Source organism: Phaethon aethereus (genome assembly GCF_964289735.1).
Source record: "Phaethon aethereus genome assembly, chromosome: Z".
In the NCBI taxonomy this organism is placed as follows: Eukaryota; Metazoa; Chordata; class Aves; order Phaethontiformes; family Phaethontidae; genus Phaethon; species Phaethon aethereus.
This window is the reverse complement of record NC_138577.1, coordinates 42,545,293-42,562,208: the sequence shown is the minus strand read 5'-3', so window position 1 is coordinate 42,562,208 and position 16,916 is coordinate 42,545,293. Positions and strand designations below refer to the sequence as shown.

General features: G+C 37.3%; 1 protein-coding gene across 2 annotated transcripts in view; it reads right to left on the bottom strand.

The window, feature by feature from the left end:
• The window catches only part of TRPM3 (transient receptor potential cation channel subfamily M member 3), a gene marked incomplete at both ends in the record, with an annotated part of 416,264 nt that overhangs the window by 97,574 nt on the left and 301,774 nt on the right, over positions 1–16,916 (bottom strand). For both annotated transcript variants that reach the window (XM_082013364.1, XM_082013365.1), the window contains one exon: positions 306–480. In XM_082013364.1, coding sequence (XP_081869490.1) covers positions 306–480 — 175 coding nt within the window. The remainder of the gene's footprint in view (positions 1–305; positions 481–16,916) is intronic.

The following is a 16,916-nucleotide window of genomic DNA, read 5'->3' as shown; positions in this document are numbered from 1 at the left end:
ATTGACCTGCAACTGCAAGATACCATACATTGTACTTGTTAATGTGTTACATGTCATGGCAAGTAACTACATGAGAGTTTCTACATCTCTGTTTTATTCTGTAGACTTTCCTCAGTGTTGCTTTAACCGCCCCCTTTTTTTTTTGTTCTGCATACCTTCAGTATTTCACCCCTATCAGTGATGGAAACAACCATGTGAGGAAGGTATCGCTTTCGCACTACATTGCTAATAATTTCCTGGGCTCTATCTTACCACCAAATTGAACCTGTGGATGAAGAAAGAACACAAACTAGAAAATTACTTACCCTCCTTCTTCAGAGTATTTGTGACCAAAGGCAAGGATGTCAGATGCCCGACCACTGCCATCGCATATCACAACGGGAACAGGAGGAGTGTCTCGCAGGTACTCCAGAACGATGGAGATAACATTGGGACCTCCTTCCACAATGAGGGCCACCACTGGAACTCCTTGACCAATTCCTGGAGTAAAAGAAACAAACAAAAAAACCCAAACAAAAAAGAAAAGGAACAAAAAAATACAAAGCCAGCAAAGCAAACAAAACATAATAGAAGACAGAAAAAAAAAGTCAGACTGAAATTACTGCATGTGGCTGTACGGTGTTATGCTAGAGAAAAAGGTATTCAGAAAATCATAGATTTTAAGGACAGAAGGGACCACTGTAGTCATCTCATCAGTTCCACTGTATAAAACAGGATTTTCTAGAACCATCTTGTGTTTTAAGTACAATATTTACAGTTGAAATAGACCCTGAATCTTAGTTTAAAAGCATAGAGAAGCTACCACAATTCTTCCTAACATGTTCAGAGTCATAACTTTGTAGCTTGCTTGTAATCCAGATTTTGCATCGTGTCTGTTTCCAATCATTAGGTCTTCCAGTAACTTTTCTTGCTGTTTTAAAATCCCTTCTATGATATTTTTGTTGCCATATTAGATGCATTTTAAGGTTGCAACTGGATAGCACCATAACCTTCTCTTTGATAAACTAAACGTATTCTTTTACAAGTCAATGCAATACTTGTTTTCCAATTCTAGTCCATCTCACAGGTTTTCTCTGAATTCTCCCCAAATTTTGCAGCATATTGCTTGATTTGCAGATCCCACATTGGGGACACTGCTCCAGAGAAAGCTGAACTAGTGCTGAACCAGAGGAGAGACATCTTCATTTTCAATACTTATGGTATAATTAGATGGGAGCTCTCTGCAAAAGTTGCAGCACAGACTTTGCCAGGAAAGTCTTATGGAATTAGAGAAAGGCAATCTGACACCAGGCAGGTGTTAACATGACTGAAAAAGATTTTATGATTGTCACTTCTTGACCAGTTGAGGCTGGGGACATTCAAAAGGACTGTGGCAGTAGAACTAGTTGAACGTTTTCTATTAGCATTTTTTTGTCAACGGAAAGACTTCTTCCTTTTAAACTAGCTTTTCCTAAGAAAAACTATATGCATTCTGCACAAAATTTTGATGTTTCATTGAAAAATAAAAAAACTGCACCAAACTATTAATAGTTGGGTTGGGAAAAGTTACATGAGGCCAGGCAACATGAATTTTTAATGTGACTGCCTCAGGTTTCCATTTAGAGGGAGTTCAGTCCACAGAAGCAAGGTAAGCCTGCGAGACTGGAACATTAAATCTGGTTAGACCCTTTAGAAACATTCATCAATCAAATGATTTTTGTTAGTCACAAAAATTTTTAAGGATTTTAATTACAGTCAAAAAATGAAGTGAATTGCTCTTTACAAAAGAAAAGAAATGAGTTCCCATATGCAACAGCAAAATATTGCAAGCATGTCGTGAACCACTTTACAAGCAAACATTGTGTTTCCTGGAGAGACTCTCTGCATGCTTTGTTATGGCTGTATCTACTGCCAGTTTGTGGCTTTTTTATTACACAAATTAAGTAAAGTGTGTGGTGTTTATTTATGTTAAGAAAACTATAAGCAGAGTTATAAAATCCAAATGAAAGAGAGTAAGAAGGGTAGAATATAACAAGGTGATTAACAGAATGATTTGTACAGAGCTTACTGGTTAATTTTTAAACTAATTAATATTAAGGATTTTTAATTAATATTAAGGATTTCCCTGAATTGCTGCTCTACCTAATCACAATGTTCTTTTGGTGGTTCAGTTCTTTTCAAAGGTCTTAGTGGAAAAGCAGCTTTGGGGATCGGAGTTAAATGAGAAAGGAAAATTGAGAACTTTACTTGAGAAGAGTGAATTATAAGTCTGAGGGGTTAATGTGCCCCACATGTACTTCCATTAAATTTAAGGGATTTAAGCTAAGGATGAATTTTGTTTGCTAGATTTGCATTGTTTACCTACATTAATTTTAGTCATGCTTAAAATTGCATCCCTTAAAAGTGCATTCTAGCAATCAAAAAACATTTTCCTGAGAATCTTACAAATAATACAATTTTATTCCCATATCAATACATGTAATATGATACATCTGGTTGCAGTTGAGCATGCAGCAGAGAAGCTCTTGTCACTAGTCTGCCCAGGTTTTCCATTGCTACTAGGTGACAAATGTTGTTTATAGTTATGTCTAGTACAAGCATACTTTCTTTGGTAAGACTATTGCTATCAGAAGATGAATAAAAATTAAATTATTGGATACTTTCCAACTTAATCACATGCTGGCTGATGAGAGACTCTCTTCAGTTAAAATTGTAGTGCAGGATTGGAATGAGATATTTTATCATTTAATTTCTAGTGGTCTGGCTAAGGTAATGTTACCAAGTTTTTGGACTTTCTATCAGTACTTGCTGCTTCTTACATAGCTTTTCTTTATACCACACTGTATAGTCCATACTTCTAGCACTTTTAGTTCTGCTAGTAGTTTTTTTAAGATATGAGTTCTTGGTAGTTGAATAATGTTTTCCCTTCACTGTTCTTGTTTAAGTTGACCTTGCTCAAAAGACTGGTCATAGTGCAGATCTAACATGAATTCTGACTAGGAGGCCCACAAGTCACTGAAATCTTGCATCAACATTCCTCTTCAGCAGTGTAGTATTTTCCTCTGGAAACTGTCTGGTAGGGCCCATTTTATTTCATTATGGACAAGAAAAACCCCAGTGGTGTGTTTGAAAGCCTGATTCTAACATTTACCAAAGGTGTTTTTTTGTAAAGTATTTGCTATAATGCCATATATGAAATTGTTAGCAAAGCTGAACATTAAGTGCACAGATTTGAAAGTGTATGATTAACTAATGGGCAGAGTTGTATGTGGAACTGTAGTACTAATGGAGTTTTTGAAGAACTTACCCTGATCCTATCTTTATTATTAATGACTTAAAAACAAGCAGTAGGACTGGTAGTGACATCTGCTAATAAGATAATATTAAGAAGTATTCTCAGTAATGAGTAAAATTTCGTCTGGATGACATTAAGGATTGAGTAACAGAAATGGAGAAAGTTCACAGTGCAAGACGCAAAGTCATTTACCTGGTGATTAGTAAATTCTGCTGTAAACTGGGAACTTATTAGGAGGAAATACTAGGAAAGAGAAAGGTGTGATCCAGCTGATCACAGGAGAACAGTCTTTGGTGTAGCAAGACCACAAAGGTGGCAGATATGATCCTGGAATACATACAGCAAAGCATTTTCAGTAGGAAATATAGGCACACCAGTGCCATTATGCAAGCCGCTCATTAAATTCCATGCAAAATACTGTCTGTAGCTATGCTTGCCCATGTTAAAAAAAAACCAAACTGGAACAAATGGAGGAAAAAGCCAAAAGCAGTATAATTGGGAATCAATGATTTTCAATTTCGGAGCAGTGATGGTATCCACAGTGTGTGAAAGGAAGTTCATAGACCTGGGGGAAAAAAGCCATGTCTACTTGAGTATCTTAAAATTTGAAAAAGAGGGTAAGTGGGAATTATCACATTCTCAGTTTTCCATGATGTTTCAAATCACATTTAAATTATATATGACATATAATTGTTTCAGAATGAAAGCTTAGCTTCTTAAACCAAAGAAGTCTGCATCTTAATAACTCTCAGGCAAAACACAGACCAGATTTGAATTAAATTTTTACATGTTTTCATACCAAAAATCCTGGATGCATCTTTGCCGCTAAATATTAGGAATTTGGAAATGAACGCAGAGGGTCTGTAGAAAACTTTCTGTGGGTAGGAAGACATTGATTGACTATTCCTCATCAGATATTAACACTGCATTTGTTAACAATTTTGCATCTATGAAATTGAAAACTGGCCATGCCTTGTCTTACTGTAACATTGGACTGATTTGAAAAAGGTTGGCATGTGATGCCAGTAAGACAGAACTTCTGACTTTGGGGAAAAAGGTAGCTGATGGACTTCTCTTTAACTGGTAATCAAAATATTATTCTTTCTAGATCTCTGTATCTCCTTAGAAATGCAAAAGTCAGGAGTTTTCTGCAAGAGCACTGTTTCAGCTTGTGCATGCACATTATACAACTGCCTGCAAAGAAGGGGCTGGAAGTGCCTCTTATATCCACATATAAGATATCCACATATGGCCTCTTTCAGCCACTTCATTCAGAAGGATAATGTCAGGCTGGGAGGTGAGACGCTAAATCTCAAGGTAATAGCTTCCTTACAAAGCCAGGGACATCATCATTATAAAAAGAGTTTCTAGCCTGAGTTGACATTGCCAGAAAGGAGGCAATGCCAAGATAAAACCATGCTGATGAAAACTTGGACCACTGCACCATGGTTGCTGTCTCCTAGCACATATCCAGAAAGTGGGAACTTTGTGGCAAGCATTAAGATGGACAGTCCAATAAATCAACAAGTAAAAAGTTTTCCCTTCATGTTTTTTGTGGAATTTACCACAAAATTGCCCTAGTCTGGGCAAAACTAAGGATAGCACTCACCTTGCTGGGCTACCTCCAACACCACTGCTGTTTTTACTACGTACTCTAAAAGTGCACAATCTTAGAAACTGTGTGTTTCACATTTTATTAACTGGAAAGACAGTAGCAATAATACACTCCACTGAAATGTTTTCCATTCTGAAATTGCAGACAACCCTTCTCAGTATTGCACAATGCATTATTATTATTATCATTATCAGGAAAGTCTCTCGATCACTGGTTGTGTTTTCCAAACATAGAAAAAGACCAATTGATTTTCGCAGATCTAGATATTTTTTCTCTTTCTTAGAAGGCAGCAAATGACCTGTTACTCAGCCTTTTTATATCTTTGTAAGCCTTTTTATATCTTTGTATATAAAGACTCATCCTTTTTTAAATTCAAGTGAATTATTTTTAAATATCTGAAAAATTATGGTGTTTTCCAGACATCTGAGAGTTACCTAGAGGATTTATTTTTAAATATACTCAGTTTATTGTTTTCTCAGAATTCCTAGGATGAGCTTTGGTTTCAGAAAATCTTTTTCCTTTTCCTTTTGGAAGATTGAGAAACCTTCTTGTCTAGCAGTATGTCTGCAGGCTTGAGAATAGCTGGGAATGCTGACTATTGTGTTATCACTGTAAGGTTTATCATTTGGTTAACTACACTTGTGTTTCAAGATGGTAAAGGTCTGATCCCAAAATCAAAGGTCTTCCTACTTAAGAATGGTCTCAGAATTTTTATTCTGTGTTATTGAAAATACTTTGTAAGCCAGAGAAGAGATTTTTTTTTTTCTCAGAATTTCAAAGGAAATACCCAGCTTGTATTCAAGAGCAGGTATGTGTGAAATATCTCACACAAACTTGCATATTATTGTTTTGCATTTAATAAGGTCTCCATCTCACATACTTAAGTCTTAGCATTCCTGCTGCAAATGCAAAAAGACAGGTAGTCTCTCATGGCTTAATTAATAAAATACAGACCAAATTGTTTTTATTTTCATTTTATATAATGATTCATCCAAAAAGAAGAACAAATAGTACCAAAGATCTGGGAGTTTAAATTAATTCTCTGAGGCTCATCACTACTTTCATTTCTAAAACAAGAACTTGTGTTTGGAGCATAGATTTTTGCGGGGTGGACTAGACTGCTAAGTGTTTCACAGTGTCAGTCCTTGCGGATATTGTTGGTGCAATATTGTAAATTAGACTGCAATATTGTATGAAAGATTTATACAGTCAACCTCAAGCTTCATTACTGTGTTATTGCCTTTGTGGCCAGCAACAGAGCCAGTGAGAGACTTTCCAGCAATTGTGATTCCAGGAAGGTACGTACATACCAGAACATTTGTCCTGATATGCACCAGTGGCAATTTGTAGGCCTTCATGTTATTATACAGAAAAATAATCCCATTTTCCCCTTGACACAGTGCTAGTGCATGAATATGTAAGTTAAAACAATAAACTAGAAGAAATGAATGGATTTGGAAATGGAAGCATGGAAAACCTGCATCATGTCTGTGCTGTGTGAAAAAGGATTTTTAAAAATCTACCGTGCTTTGCAGAAGCTCTACTTTGTTTTCCCGGTTCTTGGAAAAACATTAATATTTTATACTGTGAGTATATTTATAAATAATCTATAACTGTCTTATAAATTATTACTAATTCTTTTATAAAGAGCTAAACATTAATTACCCTTTTTTTTATAGACCAACAGGTGAATAAAATGCCCCATTTACTACAAAATGCATTTACTACTCATGTTTTTAAGTGTGTTTATAAGAGTAACTGGGACATATCAGTATGTTGTGTACTATTTCTAAGTTCACACCTGAGACCAGTGCAAATAAAACTGAGAGGCTCTAGTTCACTATCTCTGACAGAAATGTCTCTAATTTCTGCTTCTTAACACTGGGTAGTGGTAGGTTCATCTGGCCACCTTTGCTCCTTCATCAGGCCAGACATGTTGTGTGTTCCCCACATTTTCATTTTCTTTTTCTACCTGGAGATTTTGGCTGGAGAATTTGGTAATTATTTAGATTTGTTTGGGATGTTGGGGCCCATGGCTGTCCCACTGGAGAAGTTACTGCGCAGCAGCTGGGACAAGAAGGGCATCCAGCTGGAAACCTATGTCACAACTCCCAGACAACATGCAGCTGTAGAGCAAGTTTCTAGAAGCTGGATGCAATGGAAGAACTTAAGGCTTACGGTGCACAGAAGACAGCGTCACTGTCCGCTGTCCAGTGAGTCCGAATGTCCCAAAGGGTGGGAAGAATAAGCCTCCACCAACCTAGTGCATGTGCAGTCAGCCTGACATCTCGAAGTCTTTTCTTAATGAGGCGCACACTGCTCTGTGCAACGTGGAAATAGGATTCTCACCCTTCCTAGAAATCCTGAACCTACCACAGTCATGTACAGGGATGTATAAGGCAAAACTGAACTGGAATGGCTCATCGGTTCTTCATGAAAGCAGGTATATTTGCATGATCAAGCGGCCTCCACAGTTTTGCACAGCACCACCCTCCAGGCCCACAGGTTACTAAACTCCCCTGGACCTAGATGTATTGCGGGTGGTGGGGTACATAAATTAGCAGGTTTCTCCACGGCTCATCACATCAGAGGTTGTTATGTGCTTACCTGAAATAATGAGATAACAGACTCTTAGCAGCAGAAAGTTTCTATGATGGTCTTTAGATTTATTTCAGGCCTCTAACTTGTGTATGTTCTGCAAAAGGACTACCATTTGCGCACAACAGCTACCTTATTAGCTGCAAAATTCTCTAGGGCAATGGCTTTTGTAAGGAATAAACTCAATGCTCTCTTAGTGGCTGACAAACACAGTTATAAAATAGAAGTCCAAGAATATAAATACACGTTAGTGTGCCTGTGGGTGCTTGCCGCTGCAGAGTGCAAAGGTATGTATATAGGCCATTTTGCACAGGTTGTTTAGCACAAATGCCCCACAGGTTTCCTCAAAGTGAAGCTTTTATACCCTTTCATGTGCAGGGGAAAATTAATTTGCATGGAAAGCCAGATATTTTAAAACTTTTCCTGTCACATACAATTTTACATAATGAGGACCTCTATTTCTTCCAGATTTTTATGGAGAAAATTTTAGTAGGGGGTTTTTTGTTTGGGTTTGTTTTTTTTTTTAATCTTGTTCCAGCTAATGGAAAATGGTCCTTTATTATAAGGAATGAATCACCAGGTTTTCCCAAAGATACTAAGAAAAAATTCTCTCCGACCTGTTCTCTTTTTAACTATGTGCCTGTTAATCAGGACCACAGCTTCCTTAGCACATACTTCAGGAACTTTTTGCTATCCGTACCTCTGGAGTTAAAACCTGCCTGAGCTCCAGGGTTGTTTCACAATCCCTGTGCTGGTGCCTCTCTCTTCGTGACAAATTGCTGCTCTTGCTAGCCAGCAAGTACCTGTGTTGCTCTGAGGTATGTCCCAATTCCACCCGCCGTTGCAGCCTGACCTATCATTTAAGTCTGTGGTGGGTAGCTGGCTTAAGCATTAGCCAACTGTAACCATCAATGTAGAGGCAAATGGCCAGCATGGTAAAATGGGTAGGAGTATGTTTTCTTTCAGCATACTGAAGGTAAACATCCCTCCCCTTACAGACATGATATCCCTCATACACTTTCACACAGAACTGTATGATATGATGATCAAAACAAGAAACTTCATAAATACAAGTTTTTAGCAACTTGGCCTTGAAGTAAAACTTGGGTTCAGTGGCTTATTTAATGTCAACACAAATGCACTCTGAACACATTTGCTACAACTCTATTACCAATAGGTATCTTGATACTCTAATTTGGTAAATTCTAACCCATACATCTTGGTTTGTTTTTCTTTGATTACTACAAATGTTTTGGATGTGTAACAGTTGAAACAAAATTACACTGTATTTGAATGCCATGTGGATGAATATTTACTAAATCAAAATGAAAAACCAATAAAAAGTTCATGAAATTACAAATTTGTACGTGTGATTCTACTCACTAGGAATAGAAACACCAAAACCACCCTGCACATGTGGGCCTCTAATCCTGAAGCAAGTGCCAGTGTAACAAATCCTTAATTGCATCAAACACATGATGTATTTCCCAGGTACAGGCTATTTATTCAACAGATGAGGTTACAGTTCAGGACTTTTTAATACACAGATTGTTTATCACTGGCATTTTGTGGAGAGCTCTTTGACAGTTTTGAACTACATTTTAACCAAAACCGATCTTACTTTTAACCTAACTGTGTGAGATGAACTACTATTTTTGAGCGGAAATCAACTAATAAGCATTAATCATTTGTAATTGAAACACAGCAAAATAGTGTTTCTTTCTGAGTTTTTTGCAGAGTTTGAGGCTTATGGTGTCTTGAAACTCAGGTTGGAACTTGGGGGTTCTGGGAGCTTAAAGGAAACCAAAGAAAGTCTTTAGCTCAAGAAGTCTGTCTTAAAAGTCCAACTTCCAGGCCATTGCTATATTTCACAGGACTAGAAGAGTATGCAACAGCATGCTGCATCAGCAAAGGCTGAAAGAAACACACCACATAAATCCTGTGGCTTTCAGAAGCATTTTGTTCCAAGTGTTTGCGTAGCGCTTGGATATCCTAATGAGAGGTACTTATGCAGAATGGATAAACAATTGAATATGCTCTGGAATTTTAACAAGCAAAAGTCCACCCAGAATGAGCTTAAAAGTTTGAGGAAAGTAATTTTTAACTTCTGAACTAATATTTGCCTTACAGTAATACAGAGTCAACGGATAATGCTCTTTAGATGTTTATAATAGAACATGTCTTACCACAGGGTAAGTGCTGCTTAAATAGATTTAAAATAGTATTGGATTGACAACAGTCTTTTAAAAGTTTGCCCACACAAATGTGTCTGCTTCACCTCTGGATATCTATGTGGTACTGCCTATGGTCCCAACTGCATCAGAAAGGCTAAGTGATAACACAGAACATCCTGAAATAATCTAGATCATTCCTATTAGGTTACACCGAAATAACATTACAGCTTGGGATTTTTTCATGCTATTGTTTTTGGCCTTCAGGCCCTTTTGGAAACACCTCCTGATGCATATGAAACAATTTTGGATAAGATATCAATATCAAATATTAAAAAATATTATCAAAGATAAGATCTGCTTCCCTCAGCTCTGCAAATCACAGCCACAGTATGCTTAACATTAGAACAACCACATTATTAACTACTAAGCGAATGTGACTGGAAATAAAGCAAATGTAGCTTTCCCTCACAGGATGATGGAGAGGGATGCTGGGTCTTATTACCCAGAGAGACAGGAACATCCCCCAGATGCCGCAATCAGCTCAAACTTAATTTCACATAGCTGCACTTCTTACAGTCAGCTCTCCCTTTTCCTCTCCCCTTATCTCCAGTATCTTCCCCAGAGCAGAATCAGTTCCTACTTATTCCAGATATGGCAAAGATAAGACAGATACTTCTTTTAATCCTTGAAACGACTATTGAGAAATAAGAGCAGAGAAACTTACAGATTTAAAAAGAAATATAGGAGCTGAAACTCATTACACCCTCTTCTGAACAACTTTAGCAGTTTTCTATTTCCATAAATTAAGTGGAACTTCCACTTGTTTGGAGGCTCATTACACGCCCTATGTCTAGAGAAATCAGTGACCCGGTAAGCCAATACAACAAATTCTAAGAATATTTGCTGTCTTTCTCAAAGTCACAGAACTAAAGGATTATGTGTGACAGAATGACACAGAACCACTACTAGTAAAGGAATGCTCACAACCATTGGACTTATTTTTGCTTTTCAATTTATTTTTTGACTTCTCTTCTGCCATAGGCTCATTGAATCTCATTTGGTATAATTTCCTTTTTCTTTTTTCATGCTTCTCAACTGCATTTTAAAATTACTATTATAAATTTTATTTTGTTTAGCTTTATTGTTTCCTTTGTAGTTTGCATTCATTCTCCTTGATCCCCTTGTTATGGTCGCTTCCATACTGCGTTCTCATCTTTCTAATTTCCTTTTTGGTATCCCAATCACACTTCTACTTTCTCTCTGTCTCCTTGTGTCTAATCCATAATCCTCTTTTACCTCCTCTATTTTTAATTCTCCTCTTCACTAAGAGTACGATTGCATTTTATTTGTCCCAGCCTATTCTCCTTTCTCTTCTGCCTCATCTCAGTACTTTCGCTCTCATTTTTATTTGTTCAGTGCTCCTTCCTCATCTGTCTAATTCTACCCAGTGATGTATCTGCCATCCTACCAGATGTGGCATTGACAGACAAATCTGTGGACCTGACAACTGGAACATATCTTCATTTAGTATTGCACTGATCTTAAAAAATTCTCCGAAGGACATCAAGGATGGTAACAAGAAAAAATGATGAAAAATTTGTGATACCTTCTTTTGATTTTCATACCTGTCTTTGCAAAAGGACAAATTTTAGAGAGTCCTCAGAACAGGCAAGATGTGTGAAGAGTCTATATAAGACTAAACTCTGGGATTTGTGAGTCTCACAAGCTGGTACAACCCACTCGGTTACTTTCTACAGGATGGCTATATATAGTTCAAAGCTGGCACTTCAAGTTCAAAGACACACACACAAGAACCTTCATGGATTTCAGTCCAAACTTCCTTACTCCCTGTCTGTCCTAGCAGTTAACTCTTTATTAGGCCAGTACTACAGGACCTAACTGGTTTCGCTCTTCTTGGAGCTCATCAGCTGTAGGTAACGGCCTAAAGAGCTTCAGGAGCAACTAAAATTTCAGTAATTTTCACATTCTGTCTAATCTTCCTTGGTACTTTCCCTGGTTCCCTTTGGATGTTAAGCACTACCACATACTCTAGCCAGCACTTTAGAAAGTTATCACACTAACACAACCAACTTTTACTCTGCCTCAAATTACATATTGAGGAGCTTTCCCTTGCCATATTTTACGTATTTGTCAGCATATTGGACACTATATACCTCAGAAAATTACCCCTCTTTTCTCATCTGTCCTAGAAAACTAGAACAGGTGAGATACAGAACAGCAGAAATTTTGCTAAAAAGGATTCACCCTAAAATAATACCTGTTTCTTAGTTATATGGCTTTGTTGTGATTTTTATAGTGAATTCAATAAATGTAAAATGTCCAAACATTGTAGACCTGAAGTGACCTGTGTTCTTTCCTTGTATATTAATCATATGAAAACACACATTTTCAACAAACTCATCTGTTGAAAGTCAAGTCCATGAGAGGAATTTATGGATCCACTTGCACTCATTTGTGTATGTTTCTATGGTTCAAGAACAATGTGCTTTCTCAGCCCTTTCTGAGATGATATTTTTGTCTCCAGTGCCTGATCCACCAATATCATGATGCTTTTTATGAAAAAGGCCCAAGTTTCTTATCTCTAACAAAATCTGAAATGAGTCAAGCTTCAAACAGTTCTGAGTTTTACTCAGATTTCACAGAAGTCAAACTTGCAGCAGGCTTCCTCCCCTAGAAAGAAGTCTGTACCTACATCAACCCAGTTATGTAGTTATGAAAATGCATCTAGGGCTGCACAGAATATGGAGGAAAAATCTGAAATAAATGAGAATTCCAATGCATTTGATGATGGTGCAATGGTCAGAGAAGATGCCAGTGATGACAGTTGAACGTCCCTTTGCCTTCCCAGCCCCCTTCATATATTCTCAGGCATAGGATGACAAAGGGAAGTCCACGGGTCACATGAACAGATATTGTCGACATATTACCCTATCCAAATTGCCTTCTCTACTCAATCAAATCACCCAACTTTATCCACCAATTCCTTTCTCTTAGGTAACTTTTTCTAATAGGCAAACCAAAACTCAGTTATATTCACCAACTCTATAAAGAAGAAAGATTAAATACAACGTACCAATGCCTGTGGTCTGTCTGTTTTCAAACAGCATACTGTAGAGGTAGAGCAAACTTTCAGCACCATATTTAAAATAAGAACTATTGCAGATTGATAATGAATAGTAATATTCCACATGAAGCCCTACGTGGTCCAGGAGACAATTCTTCCAGAGTTGTACTAATCAAAAAAAGAGTAAGAATATCACAAGGTGGGCCTATACAACCTAAGGATTTGGTGTGGTAATCTTTCTAAGAAACACCAACATGCTTCAGTACATGGAACTGACTGAGCAGTGCAAAGTGATTCTTGGGCAAAATACACAAGAGTTTTCTTCAGGGATTTTTAAAATTTTTTTTGAGGGAAATAAAAACCAAAACACTGAGATCTCTAGAGTTTCTAGGAAAGAGGACAAGGCACCAGCCCTTAATAAAACTGTGATATAGAATATGGGGTTTTTTTCTGTTGTTTTCACACAGTGCAAAGAAGATGAAGCACAATGTAGACAACATGTTAGTGTTGCAGGAGGAGAGTGGGAGATGAAAAGTAGTGTTGAGGCTCACTATATACATCTGTTGTGGCAACTTTAACATAAGTGGGCATTCAGCTTTAATATAAATGTACACTTTGTTCTTCAAAGCCTTGTAACACGGCCTCCCTATTCCGGAAGGGTGGCCGACTGTATGCAGGTGAATCCCTTCTGATCTATAGCCCACATTTGGCTTTGAGGAAGAAATAATTTTGTCCATTTTCTGGATCTGTAAACTTTAAAAAGGCTAAAAGAGTGTGTTTGTTAAAGGAATTTATAGAAGATACAAAATAAACCAAACTACTCAAAACATTCTGATTTTTGAAGGAGTCTACTTGCAATTAAACATGCATTGCCTTTATCTCTTCTGGCTTAACATTCTGGTTTCAAATATGTCTTTGGTTACATATCCTCATTTTTACCTTATTTTTGGGTCTTCTGGAAAATGAATTGTCAAAAATCTCAAAAGGATCTTTGTTTTTTGTGCATGACTGTTCCTGAAGAAGAAGGTGGTAGCTAGTTTTATGAAGAATAAAGAATTTTCATAGCAAAAAAAGTCTTCCCCTCTCACCAGCAAAGGCTGGACTCCTGCTGCCTAGGTGACATTATATATCATTGTTATCTTCATCCCTCATGATAGTGAAGTCCTTTTGCCTCATCACTACTCTTTCCTTCTCTGAGGTTATGTCTCATACGATAAAATGGCAGAAATCTAAGTAGTCCAAGCTGACAAGAGAATGAGCCTCTTTTAAATCATTAGAGCATATATTAGATCTTTTTACATTTTAATCCATGATGGTAGCTGTTAACTCCAATTTGAATACCTCTGCCTCACTGTTTGGACTTCACCTTTTTCCAAAGCAAATTTTAAGCATGTAAAATCACTGTCAGGTAGTTACAAAGAACAGAAAATTCTGGCAGTATTTTGACAAAGATATAAATCTTTTGGTAGATGAAGCTTTCAATATAAGAAAGATGCCCGGATTTAAAAGAAAAACTGTCATTAGGACATGAATATATTTTCAAGGCCATTTGTCAGATTTGCAAATATCACATAAAACTTTTCTGCCCTTCTAATCACTACCAAAAGCACATTACTCCTTTCTAAAACATGCCAAACACAAATTTTATTACTGATACGTATATGCTGATACATGCAAGACACAGAAAATGATTGTATGTTTCCCAGAACAGTTATGCATACACAAGAATGTGCTGCAAGTGCATGCTACGCTATGTAATGCTATGTGTCGCGTCACATCCAGATTCTGATTCTGCTGACAGATAATTATAAGTGTTTTTCTAAAGAAAAACTTACAACATTCCAAATTAATTCACAGCCTCTTTCATTCAAATTAAAAGCTTTTATATAGGCTAAATATGATAATCTCATGTATGTAAATAATTTGTGTCCTTGTCTTTCTCCACTGCTCCACTAGTATCATTCATATGACGGAAAGTAGGCATTTGTGATGGAAGTGCTTGGTAATCATGCTGCAGGCTCTTTAAGGATTTGAGAATATTTTAGTTAGTAGCAACAATTCTGTTAATAGCAACAACTATACCACATGAACTGAATGCCTTAATGCAAACAGGAGGTATGAACTGCATATTATATAAATGCAAACATGAGTGCAGAGCCAAAAGGGGAAAACTAGGTAGGATTTTAGAAGACTATAAGTACCGGTAAAGGGTCTGTCTTTGTAATATCAAGTAATTCTAGACCACACTGATTAATAAGAAGGCATTGCTCTGGCTAATCACAAAATGGGTGAAACCCACGGCATGTCAACCCATTGGACTGTCTGCCTGAAAGTGATTAACAGTCCTCAGATCAGACCTATTAGCTGAGTTGCTACATTAGCAATTATTCCAACCTCACCACCTGTGGAGAAGAAAGGAATGAATATTTTATCACTTGCAACTTCCAACGCACATTTTGTAGACAGATTTCTTTTGTGTTTCTGGTTGGAGGCAAGACTGGTGTACCTATTGTGTTACTCAGCAATGTTCTGCAGAAGTGGTTATGATACACATCTTAACAAATGACCAGGCCATTCTAGCACACTTCACAGAAAAGCTTTGTTAGTGTCTAGGAATGTCATAATTGGAGAATTTGCAATAGGTCATCCCCAGTAATTAGATGCTTAATTTCTTTCCTTTCTCTGTTTATAGATTACATCATCTGTTTGGTGATACATTAAGTTCTCTTTCTGTATTGGCCACTAGTATTTTCCCAGGATGGGAAAAAAAGACTAGCTGCGCTTTCTCATCCTGTGGGATCATAAGATATTCATTAATTTGTAATCCAATGCCAATACCAGTTATCTGGTGAAAATCGTTCTACCTCTTTTATTTTAAACAGTTTATTTTGAAACATTTCTTTGCACCTTTGTGACCCATTGGAAAGAAGTATACAATATTTGGGAAAAAAGCAGGTGCAAAGCGGACAAAAGATCTACAAAGTGCAGAATACTTCCCAGGCATCAGGGGGAGAAGGAAATGTATTGTGTATGGCATTCTAGAAAAGCAAGGAAATTTTCAACATTTTAGAGGATACGTTGAATATTGAACTATTCCTTCTCAATAAAATTAAATGCTGAAACATAAGACTTTAGAATGACTTTAATCAAGGAATATTATAGATGAGAGGAGCTTGAGGGATGCACAAGAATTTTAGAAAAAGAATAATTAAATGCTAGTTCTACAATATCATGGCAGATTCTCTCCTGAGGATGAATGCCTAATGACTTTTAGTTATTCTTATAAACATAGTAAATTAGACCACATTTTTTTTAAACTGAAAACTATTTTAGGTCTCAAAGATAATAAGGACTTGTGTGATTTTTGGGAAAATGAAGTCCAAAGTTGAAAAATTCCACATGAATTGCAATTTTGCTGTGTTCGTTCTTGGAAAAGGATTCCAACAAGGTAACTTACTGCGCTGTTCAGAGTGAAACTTGCACTTTTATTCTAATTGGATAACTAGATCCTTATGTCATGGACCTGCGGTTACAGTGGGTGCCAATCTGAATATGATCCAACAGCATGCTCTCAGTGCACATAAAACAAGACATGCACTTGTGCTACGTTAGAGAAGTGTGTCAGATGTGAGTTTTTAACACACCCCCACTCTGTTCATCACTAGTGGGGCTGCACCTGAAGTACTGGATTCAGGTTTGGGCTGTCCACTTCAAGAAGGATGATGAGAAACCGGCAAACGCCCAGAGGAAAGCTGCTCAGTTATAGAGCGGTCTAAAGCATGTATCTGAAGAGGAGAGGTACCCTGAGACAGCAGGGCTTGTTTAACCTTTTGAAAAGAAATCTAAGGAGGAATCTAATACCTGCCTACAACTATCTGCAGGGTTGTTAAAAAGTGTTAGACCCATACTCTTCTTGCTAGGGCCAGGCTGCATGCGGGGAAAATGGTCACAAATAGCGGTTTAGGGGCTCCAGGTCAGACACTGATGGTGGGGTGGGCAAGTTTCCAAAAATTTTGCTGGAGCCCATATATGTGGTTGAATATCCATTACTGGAGGTTTTCAGACTTGGCTAAACAAAACTATGGACAAGCTTATCTAGCATTGATAACAGTCTGCTGTCATAAGAGACAGACTGAGGACCTTCAGCTGTCTGTCCCAGCCCATGTGAAA